The sequence below is a fragment of the Ammospiza caudacuta genome, chromosome 6 (genome assembly GCF_027887145.1).
Source record: "Ammospiza caudacuta isolate bAmmCau1 chromosome 6, bAmmCau1.pri, whole genome shotgun sequence".
NCBI lineage: Eukaryota > Metazoa > Chordata > Aves > Passeriformes > Passerellidae > Ammospiza > Ammospiza caudacuta.
In genome coordinates this window covers 28270340-28282088 of record NC_080598.1, presented here as the reverse complement: position 1 = coordinate 28282088, position 11749 = coordinate 28270340, and the positions used below count along the sequence as shown (strand labels likewise).

Below are 11749 nucleotides of genomic sequence, written 5' to 3'. Positions count from 1 at the left end.
ACTTTAAGCAATGTAATTGTTCCTTTTTGGTTTCTGACTAAATAGGGTCCACTGTATTCCAGAATGCCTTAAAAGACATATATATAGGTGCCTAGGGTACTTCTTCACAGAAGAAATTGCAACATTTCTTAGTCAAGAAGTTAAAAAATGGAACAAAAGCAGGCTTTCCTCTTTTGGATTCAACCACTTGTTGAGATAGTTATATTCTCTACATATTAACTCAGCCTCATATGTAGAATAATATTAAATCAGAGAAAAATGAACTCTTGATCACTGTCATTCACTTAATGTAGTTTTCTCTCCCTATTTCAGGAATCATAACTTCAAACCACTCTTCTTTTTGTTTTGCTTTGTCTGGCTTCCCTCATTGCACCAAACCATCTGCTAGCAGACCATGCTTCTACCCATGTGTGTGGCAGTGTGCCGTGATAGTTTTAAAGCAGTACATGAGAAATAAAACTTCAGACGCCAAAGATGATGTCCTGACTCTTTTATCTTTGCCACCAAACCGTTCTCCCTCCTGTGAAGTAGCAGCATGGGCACAGCCCCCATCCTGCGGGCCGGAGCCATGCTCCGTGTGCTGAGCATAAGGGAGGAGAGGGCTCGGGAGCCCCAGGCCCTCCCGGGCACCCAGCTGGTGACTGGGATCCTTGTCCAGCTGTGAGGGGTCTGGAGTGGGTGTCCTGTGAGGACCGGCTGAGGGCCATGGGGGTGTTTGGCCTGGAGAAAAGGAGGCTCAGGGTGACCTTTCTCTACAAATCCCTGACCAGAGGCTGCCGCCAGCTGGGGGTCAGTCCCTTCTCGCAGGTAACAAGTAACAAGATGAGAGGACATAGACTCAAGCTAGAGCAGGGGAGGTTTAGGTTGGACATTAAAAGGAATTTCTTTACAATTAGGGTGGTTAGACACCCGAACGGATTGACAAAGGAGGTGGTGGAGTCACCGTCTTTGGAGCTAAACCTGGATGTGGCATTTAGTGGCATTGTCTAGCTAACGTGGGGCGCTTACGTTAGACTCAGTGATCTCATAGATCTTTTCCAACCTAATTGATTCTATTTGATTCTGTGAATGCCAGCAAGCCTGCAGTAAGGGCAGAGCTCGGAGAACTGGCTCCTCATCTTGGACAAACCAACGCTGCTGCTTCTATGTTTGACTTAAGGCTGAGGCAATTCATCTCCCTTCGCTGCATTCCCAGGAAAATGGAAGGGGCCGGCATGTCCCACAGGTGAAGCACTTCACCTGCCGTGTCAGGCAGCGGTGTTGTCTCGGTGCGGGCTGCGCGGAGCCTTGGCTCCGTTGTGCGGTGCCGGCTCCGAGCCCCCCGCAGCATCACGGTGAGCCCCGAGCCCCCCGCCAACATGGCGCCCCTGACCCCCGCGCTTCCTCTTCCGGCCGGGTTGCCATGGCGCTGCCCCCCGGCCCAGCCTCCCCCCGCCCGCCGGTGTGTGTTTACATCGGGCAGGAGGAGCCGGAGCCCCAGCGCCGGGGGAGACGGGCACGCAGCTGCCGGCCGCCCGCCCTCCCTGCATCCCCGCCGGGCGGTGCTCCGGGAGACGCGGCATGAAGGTGATGCTGGCGCTGTCCCCGGGGCGGGGGGTTCGGCTGGGCCGCGGCGGCTGCGGGGGGGCGAGGGGCGGGGGCCGGGCCCGGCGGTAACCGGTGGCGGGAGGTGGCGGCGGCCGTGCGCTCTCGTAACCAAGTACACAACTTCCAGAAGCTTCCAACTTCGCGGGGGATGCGGTGTCGCTTCTTGGGTCCGTCTCCCTGGAAAGAATCCCCCGTTCTATCCATTAAAACCCGGCTCGTGTCCTACGGCGCTGAGACGGGAAGGGAATAGCGTGGGAGCCGGTGGAGGCTGCCTGCCCCGCTGCCCTTCCAGGCTGGTGTCTCCGCGGAGAAATTGCCCTCCTTCCCTGGGCCTCTTCCCTCATCCGCAGCACCTCGCGGGTTCGCTGCCCGGCCTGGGCTCCGTGCCTCGCTGTGCAGCCGCGCTGCCCCGGTGCTCACCTGTGCCGCTGCTCCCGCAGGCCCTTCCCTAAGCCCGGCGGGGATCGTCCCCCTTCTCCCGTAGTTTGCTGTGGAAAACTGTTAGGATGGAGAATGTCTAACCTAAGCCGGTTATTGGTGTGGGTGCTGAGGCTGGCTGGACTATAGAAGTAGTTGTATATAACAATCAGATGTGAGGTTGTGTCTTCTGTTGTGTTGGTTAGGAGTCAGTAATGCTGTTGTATTGGTTTTTCTTCACTTTATGTTGTCATATCTCTGTAATTTTTAGATGTGTGACTTTTAAAGAGGTTTTCTCTCATTAATCAGTCTGAAACTTGAGGCACGCCAGGCATTCCCCGTCGCCTGAATTTGTCTAGCAGTAAAATAAAAAATGTATTATCTAGGTTGTAAGCTCTTTGAGGTAGAAACTGAATACGTCTGTACCAATCCCGATGGAGAGATTTGGCTCAGGCCTTCCTCCCAGCCTCTGAGTCAAGTAAGTGTGTGTTAGAAGTTCATCAGCTTGTGCAGGTGTTGGGTTCTGGGAAGTGCATGTGTGGCAGTCACTGGGCGTAATAATTGTCTCTGGGCACTAGGGGCTCTTAACCATGGTATCTGCACAACTGGTGGGTGAAAGAAAAAGGGCAGCCTTTGCATACATGCAATAAATATATGTAAAAAGACCGTGACCTTCTGTGCAGTGTATATTTTGTTGTGCATTTGTACAAAGCCTGATAGTAAAATGTGTATTTTTTTCTTTCTCTCTGAGTGTTTCTTAGTTCCAATAGTGTAGGATAATAAAAAATATGTATTGAGAATGTTATTGATAAACAGCACTATGGCTTTGGGTGATTTGTTGACTTACACTGTAAAACAGAAACCTCAGAGTGCCGTGTGAATGGTACATCCAGTTTGAGGTCAAAACTGAAAAGATTTCCTTCAGCTTCTGTTTTATTGCACTCAAAGTAAACAGCTGCTTATTCTTGCTAAGCCCATTACTTCTGCTGAATTCCTTTTTTGCCCCACTAGAGTGGGGAAAGCTCACGGCTATTTAAGATAAGCTCATCCAAAATACAGCAAGATGTGAGTGGAATCATGTTCTGACTGCAAGGAAAATGAGTGTGTTTGGGGGAAAGGTATCTGTTTGTTTTTAACCAATCATTTTCCAGGTATAGGCACTGTGTAGAGCTTTTCACTAGAAAAGGATTCACTTTTTTTCTCAGAGTGGGTAATTTCTTTCAGGGCACATTTCTTTCCATGTGTGCCACTTTTTGCTGTAGAAGTTGCTTCAAGTTTCTTCCGGGTAAAATCATTGCAGATGCATTATTTAAATTCTGAAGCTGAGGGTGGGGATAATTATCTTTTCATTTAATAAGTGGAACCCATTGAAATGTGCAGTATTTTCACCCCTTAAAAGGGTGAGGAAAGGAGAAGTGAAGGGAAGGAGGACGTGTCTGTGTGATGTGAGTTGGATCTGAATCCTTTTTATGGGCCTGCTCATGAGTAGTTCAGTGTGACTTTAAAACAAATAAGTTTAAGGATTTGATCATTGCAGGGAAGACCTTGAAACTAAGCTTTTCAAAAGTCATTGCGTCAATTTCTCCCCTAGTTATTGTTATATCCTGGGAAATAGATTTGAGTTTGTGTGTTTCTGGCAGCATTGGTTTTGGTGGTGAGCTCATTGATGCTGGTTAGCATGTTGCTGAGAAGGCAGAGCAGTCAAAAGAAAACAGGTTAGTGCTAGTATCAAAATGGTCTGCCTGCTTAGGGAAGGGAAGAAGCAGGCAAAGGGAAGTAAGTGGTAACATCAGGGGATGTTCTGTAGAAGTGATCCTTTCAGGATCCATTACTCATGCTGATCATTGCTGAGGAAACTGAAGCCTCATCTAGTTTATTTTTAAAACATTTAGTAAGTATCCTGTTGAAAAGTTAGAGTGAAGTAAAGTAGTATGGTAAATCAATGCTTTAAAACTTGGTGTTGAAGCTGGACTGGATTCAGGATAGTCTTTATGTGTAGTTTATTTCTGCTCCCATGTCTTTTGAGCTGTGTCTGTGCTGAAGGATGGTTTCTCGGTGCTCTTCCAGGCTATGCAAAGTACAAAACTGGTTAAAGTCCCTTGTCCTGCTTTATAGGACAGGAGTGAGAGGCAAGCAGCTCAGATTGTGTCAGGAAGTGGACCTTTTCTGTGTGTAGTAGTAAGTGATACCTTTTGAATATGTCAGTAAAGTTTGCTTTCCTTCAAGGGCAGATTGTCCTGATGGCAAGGAAATAGATCTTTTCAGGCTGCATTAGGAGCCTGGTTAAGGTGTCTGTCCTGTGGGGAGGGCAGTTCCATTTATTAGGGCAGTGGGGAGATAGGCAGGGATTTGGTTGCTAATTTCTGTCCCACAACATAGTATCTTTCCAGTATTCATCTCTTGGATTTCTTCAGTCTTAGGCAGCCCTGGAGAAGGTTCTTGTGCCCTTGCTAATAGAACCTCTTTGTGGTATATCTTCAGTGGGTGAATGAGGCATTGGGATAGTTCCTGGTATGGTTCTGCTGTGGTGACTGCTTCTAACACTGCTGCTGTCACTGGCCCAACCTAAATCCAAAACCAGAGACATGAAAGGCATTGAGAGTGGCGGGTCATATTGAAGTTCTTGTTTGTGAAAGTAAGCTCAGGATGTGATTTAAGTAGCTGGTCCCCTCTTTATTGAAAGGATTGTTCAAAGTAGAATGAGAGTTTATGGTGCTTTGGCATGGGCTCACAGTTAAGTTATATAGTTTGGGATATGACAAGTGTCATAAATATGACATTTTACTTTGAGAAACTTAAAGCTATATTTAAGAGAAAGAATGTGAACTTACTGCCTATAGTTCTCTTTTTCTGACTGCCTGTGATAGTGAGTGTTGACAGATAAATTTTAGGGATCAGAATAAGGCAAGATATTTTGAAGATGCAGTATCAAATTTATGGAAAGCTCAAGTAAATATTTTTCTTGCTTGTGTTTACAGACAGCTCTGTTCCTTAAGGATGTCGTGGGTTGTTCTGTCAAAATGATATATATGTAATCTTTTTTTTTTACATGTGTCCAATCTTGTTTAGCAGGCCTCTTTATAGTTGAAATGAAAAGTGCTTGGGAAATGAACAGCTCATAAAAATAGGAGACAAGTGTTATTGCTTTCTATGAAGTTTATAGTAATATTTTGTTTTCCTAGCATGTAGTCCTAAATGTGGTCTAGAAATGAGGAGGAGCATGAATGTAAGTGATAGAGTAAAAGTTACATGAAGGTACAGAGAATATGGAGTACGTATTCTGTAGATAATTTTGATTGAAATATTTGCCTGTGATTGGTTACATCTGTTTTTCTTTATGGCTGAAACCTTGTAGTGGTTTTCTTTTTCAAATTTCAGCTGAATTTCAGAGAGATGGGAAAAAGTTGCATGCCTTACAAGTTCTGGGCAAAGGTATATTCTTACATAGATGGGACAAATAGTAGAGCTCTTAAGTTTCTTCAAAAGAATGTTCTGATTGAACTTAGCAGGCGTCACAGAAGTGGCTTGTGCTGGTAAATCTTAGTCTTAATATGTCTGCAGAGCTGCTCAAGGTCTACTGCATTTCTTGGGCTTTGATTCATTCTAAAAACATTTTGGAGGGAGAACCTTTGCACCTCACAGATCTTCAGAGTAGAAGGCAGCAGTTACCAAAAGCTATTGCTTCCTGAATTAATTCTTACTTGTGTGTTGCTTGTGTTTGTAATATCAAGTGTTTTTTCCATCTGATGGGTGTTTGGTTGCTGAGTGTAGTAACTCTGGTTGGAATCTTGTATGCAGCAAGTTGTGACCTTTCTTACTACTTCTTGGAGTGAGTTTGGGAGAAAAGCAGCTCTCTATGGAGCCTGAGATAAAGGGGGTGTTACTGCTGGCAGTGCTTCTAGCAATCAAGTTTTGACTGTGCAGGCTAGGTGTGAAATTGCAGGGCTTAAAAGTACCAGAAGATGTAGCTTTTGTTCTGTAGAGTTAGTAAATATTTCATCTGAAACGTTTCTTCTTTAAAGCACTACAACAACTGCATAGAATGACAAGCAATACTGATCTTGGAAAGCTCTGATGTGAGTTCAAAACTCATTTGTAAGGAAGGAAATATTTAACTACCGAGCCATCAACAAAATAAATTTAAAAGTTGTGTGATAAATAAGTCATAATGCAATCTCCTAGCTAATTACCAAATGCAGAAAATGCATTTTGAAATACCTAATGAAATAAGGACCAGGAGTGAGTTCTGTCCTGAATAAAATATTTTATATTTATTCTCAATTTCTAGCATCTAAAATTACTTTTGAATGTTTTGAAACAACTTTTTAACTTCAAATGGATTTGCAGCTTTTTTTTAGTCGAATTTTTAAAAAGGAAATTAAGATTTTTGGCAAGATGACTTGTCTTTAAAAGTCTTGCAGTGATGTCTCTTGTGACTCTTTTGGGGGAGAAGGCTCATATTTTTCAAGCTGTATATGTGCTTATGTACTTTGAATTCAAGTCTTATAGTAAAAATTCTGATGTTCTAGCTGTAAAAGCTCTCGAAAATTTCTTAAATTTCAGCTCGTTAAAGCTAAAACAGTACTAGTGCACTTTCAAGGAAATAAATGCATGGAAATTGAGTCATATGAAACCACAGTTATAGAATTCTGCCTAATGCATCTTTCCATTAGGTTTTTGTTGTTGTTGTTGTTTTATTTATTGTGACCCTACTGAGGATAGTGAAAAGGTTATTACATTATAAGTCTCTAGCATGGTTGAGAAAATCTTAATGACCTTTGTCATATATGCCTAAATTATTAGACAAAGGACTTCTCATTTTTCAGACAAATTTCTCATGCTGTCTGTAGCTCCCTAGAGTGATACTTCCACCTCTTGTTAGGAAAATGGAGAGTATTCTTTCTGTAGAGTGCATTATTTCATTTATTCAGGCAGACTAAAACTGGCATTAATCACTAAATCCATCTGTCAGAGACCAAACTGGAAAAGTACATTTATAGTATTTTATAGTATAGTTATAATATAGTATAGTATAATATAGTGTAGTATGTTAGTTATTCTCTTTGGGCCAGGTCAGTACATGATCAAATGAAATGTGATTTGCTTGGTTTAGATTTTGAAAACCACTCTTACATTCTTTCTGTGCTAACATTGATTTAGGAGGTGAAATCCAGATGGAAAATAAATGATCGATTGAGACAAAATTCAATACAATAATTAATTCAAAATCCAGAACTGTCTCGTCTACCACTGAGCAGACTGTACTGGCTGTTTGTTGTATAAATGGTGCTATCTATCCTGTACAAAATATGAACATGGAAAGTGTAAACCATCAGTTTTTACTGGCTTGCTGAATGGAGAATAGACCGTGGTGTCATTAGTACTCTTGAAAATTTATTTATGCCAAATAAACCCTAATTTGGATTACTGACAGTACAAAGTTGTTTTATTGCTGTAAAAATAGGATTTAACTGTTCTGCTGAGAATAGAACTCAATCTTAACTTGGCATTTGCAACATTAAATCTTGCTCTCATTGCCTCTCTCTACCAGTCCTGTTGTCAAGACAAAATTAAGTGTTAAAATCGTAGCCTCCCTAATGTGTTTGTCCAAACTCAGAAAAGAGCAAGTAATCTAAGCAACTTTTCTATTCTTTGTTACAGAGTACTTTGAACAAAGTGCTACAATTTTACACTACTGTCATCCTCAGCACTTCTATTTCTGTACTTTCCTTTAATGTTCCAGGGGATTTATAACTGCAACTGAAATTCCCCTTGGGTTGAAACCTGGCACAGAAGCTCTCGTTATAAGTGAACTTTGTTTTGCAAAATTAAAAGCAAAGCATCCATCAAGAGGCTTTCTTAAACATAGAGGAAAGCAAAAAAAAAAAAAAATTATGGTTGCTCATCAATTTTATTCCCACTGCAGGAAAAATCCAACTGACATTGGAAATCCCAGAGGTGTGGGTGTGCAATCAATAATGATGGCAGATTCAATGGAATGTTTCTATTGCATTTAGAAAACTTTAAATTAAAGTCTTAATTCCTTAAAGTGCTGAAAATTCATTGCCGAAGTAAAAGGTGCAGCTGCAAGCTGCCTGACAAAAGTACAGTGATAGTTGTAAACTTGTTCCCAGTGCCTGAGCAGCAGAGAATAAGGTGATGGTTGGGTGGGTATGTGCTTCAGGTGAAGTACCTGTAGGTCCTCAGCTCCCTGGAAAAGGTTGTTGTCATGTTGAACTACCTACCCAGTGGTTGGTTGTTTAATTTTTATTTTTCTTTAAACAACAGCCCCCTTTTTTTTCTGTGGGAATTGAGACCTTATGTAATTTTGTAAAAAGCAGAAAGGGCATTGTGAGCCACAAGCCATTTTCAGATATGGAAGATGGAACAATTTAATTTGTTTAAACATGAAATATCCAATATAAGTTCTGAGAAACTTTATAACAGTGACTGGATAGAGGAGAGATCCCAAATTAACAGTGTCATTAATGATGTCATTTTAGGAAAGCCTGATGAAGGTCAGTTTCTTTGTTACTGGGTCTGACAAACCCTTTGGCATCTGTGAACATTCAGCCCAGTCATAGCATGTATCATCTCTCATGCATTTGGAGAAGGTGAAGTTGGGATGAGAAGGGCTGGGGTTTTGATTTTGTGGTGTTAGGAAGGGGCAAAGTAGCTAATGTGCAGGAAACTGTGGGTTTTAGTCTCGTGGATTTGAAATAAGTATTCTTTAAATCTGATACACAAATAGCCAATGCTTTCACTGATGTACTTTAGCATCCCAAAGCACTTAACAAACTGTCCTGTGTTTGGGGATTACTTCACTTATTTCTTCACACAGAAAGAAACACTGAATCTTGTCATCCTTTAAGGGTGCATCTAATCTTTATGATTATCACTTGACATATATTTGATACTGTATAAAAAAGGCTGGGAAGCTTACAAGTGAAATCACAGATGTGGAGGTATGAAGCCTAGGCTGCCACGAATTTTCCTCTGCTTAATTGCTTTATTGGACTTGTGCCTACATAGAATACCAGGTCTGAAAGTCACTGTTAGGCAGGACAGAGGACATGTGATTTATGCTGGCAGTTGAGGATTTGCATAGAAAGAAGCAAGTCTGACCTTCTGGGCTCTTAAGGAGAGGCTTTAGGAGGAATGAGGCAGTTTCTTACAGTGGAAGAAGTAAGATTATAGGTTCAAGTCCAGAATGTAAATGAAGAATATTGTCAGAAAGGAGAAACTGGAATAAAGTGTTTAGAAGCAAGAATGGGAATATGAAGGTTTAGATCAGGAAATAAATACTATTTTCACTTGAAAATGCACAGAGAAAGTAGTAGCTACAGCTGCAGATTTTAGAATTATTTCCAAAGTGTAGTGTCAACTGAGATAGTAAACTGCTGCTGAATCCATGACTGTGAGCTTTAGATTCCTCCAGCTTCTGTTCTGAAAGGGGGAAAAGATTGCTTATAAGTTTGAGTATAATGGAGAAGAGTATTTACATGATGTATTTCCTTATGGTAGGGGATTTTAAAAAAAAATTGTCTTTAGTGAGTAGAGTAGGAATGGTGAGAAGGAGCCAAGTTGTAAAATATGTGATTCTCTGTAGGGGGACAGAATATAAGTAAATAAAGATAGTATAGAAAGTAATCTTACCCCTGTGGAGTTGCAGCTGGGGTAATTATTAAAGATTGGGAGCAGGCCTGACTTTAACAGGCCACAGCTGTAGCCAATAAGAAGAAGAGTGTTATAAAAGAGTGGATTGGTTGGTTGGGGGAACCGGAGTCAGTTGGCTACTGTGAGAAGAAGAAAGAATTGGTGCTTGGAGGAGCTGCCTGAGAGAAACACCAAAGAGGTATGGAACTCTTGCACTAAGGAGACAACAATATGGAACCTTTGCAATATAATGACAACAGTTCTCTGAAGGGATTTTGAAGTTATTTGTCCCAAACTTGTTCAATTTCATTAATAATTTTTTGCAAGATATATAAATATATATTTTTATTTGATTGCCCTCTCCCTCACAGTTGCCTTTCTTGGACTTTGTTTTGGAGTTTTGTGTTTTGCTGCTCGTTAACAAAATGAATTCCTGACTCGGTGAGCAGTCAACTGACAGACTTCAGTTTAAGATTATATACTGTAATTAATATAATGCCAAGTACAAAAGTAGAGTCTAAAAGGCCTAAAAGCAGTGATGGTGCAGGTAGGATTTTTGGGTGCTTTAAGATGACTCTTTAGAAAGCAGAGCCATATCGGGGCATTTGCAGTGACCAGTCTCATGTTGGTATTGACCTACGAGCAAAATGAGCTGAGACTGGTTGCTTGGTGTTGGGATTGCTCCTGTACTGTGTGGGTATTTTGAGTACTTATTGCTCTGCTCAGATTGAGGTAGCATGGCTCTTTGTGTGATTGAGCATGCTGGTATCACTTGTTAGTACAAATGTGGTGATAAATGGAGCTCTTGGTTTCAGTGTCATAAACGTAATTCTGTACCTTGTGGAAAATGCTGACTCTGACTGGATAGGAACTTGCTTTCTGTCATGCATGCATTTACTACAGCACTTGTGAAATGTATAACCTTTAAATATACTGAAAATCTGAGCATATAGCTGAACTTCTGGTCAGGATTATTCTCAAAATATTGTAGCCTGTGGAAGAGCATGAGGTACACTCTGAAATGCTTGTATGCAGTCTGTCACACTTGTTTAGTTCAGTACTGGCAGTCCTCTCTGTCCATAAATACATAGCTTCTATGAAACACATTATAAATCCACAAACAATAATTTGCCAGGTCACAGTAGTCCATAGCATTTGGGTTAAACTCCATTGTAAGGTCAGTAATCATGTAGTGTGATCAGAACAGGTGATTGTATGTTTCTCAGTTTCTGTGAGAATTCCTTTAGGACTGATGATTTGATGAATTCATACGAAGCTTTTCAGCTTCCTTAAGAGTTCATTGAAAACTGTTGGCAGGAACGGAGTGAGCTACCTTGAAATCTCACATATTTAACTTCATTTTTAGAAGAGTGGGTGTTGCCTCTGCTTGAGTTTACTTTTTCAGCTTGGAGATGGTGTTAAAATATGACAGAAAAATTGCCACTAAGCCTTAATGGTGCTCCTAGTCAAGCAGTCATCATGAAATTGTATGAAGTGCTTGCTTGTTGAGGGCAGGGACTGTCTTTGAAGAGCTAAGAGGTTTTTCTTAGTTATATATTCTTAGGCTCTGTGCCATAATCTAACTCTCTGTAATAGTACCTATTAAAGTTTGTGCTTCTCCAGTGGTTCTAGTGAGGAATGGAAACTCATTCCCAATTTAAGAGGCTATACAAACCCCAAATAATCAAAAGAATATTGTACAGTAATATCTGCTGATGTTCCTGAATCCTGTTGATACACCTTCCTGCATCCCAGATGCTCCTGAGGGAGTCAAAGCAGAAGCAATCTCTGTACAGTCCTTCTGCCACCACTGCAGCCCCGGAGGATTATTATTGAACCTGCAAGCCAATAACTTACGCAGTTGTGTGCATCCCATTCCCCTACTTGTCTGTCATGGATCCTTAAGAATGAAAAAAGGACATGTAACTGCTGCCTCATTCTTGAAACAATAGTGTAAAACGAAACGTTGAGACAAAGTTATTGGACTCAACCTTAGCATAGTTATAGACCTTCTCAGATGATAATTTCCTGGATATGTTTTTTTTGATTGCTATAGATGACTGTGCTGCCAGAGCTGTAGATATGGTAG

At 41.4% G+C, this 11749-nt stretch overlaps 1 protein-coding gene across 1 annotated transcript in view; it reads left to right on the top strand.

Annotated features, from left to right (window-relative positions):
• Positions 1 to 1429: 1429 nt before the first annotated feature.
• Positions 1430 to 11749, top strand: part of LOC131559505 (transmembrane protein 263-like) — a 199448-nt gene continuing 189128 nt past the window's right edge. Inside the window, exon 1 of the mRNA XM_058807871.1 lies at positions 1430 to 1566. Coding sequence (XP_058663854.1) covers positions 1561 to 1566 — 6 coding nt within the window. The 5' untranslated portion in view covers positions 1430 to 1560. The remainder of the gene's footprint in view (positions 1567 to 11749) is intronic.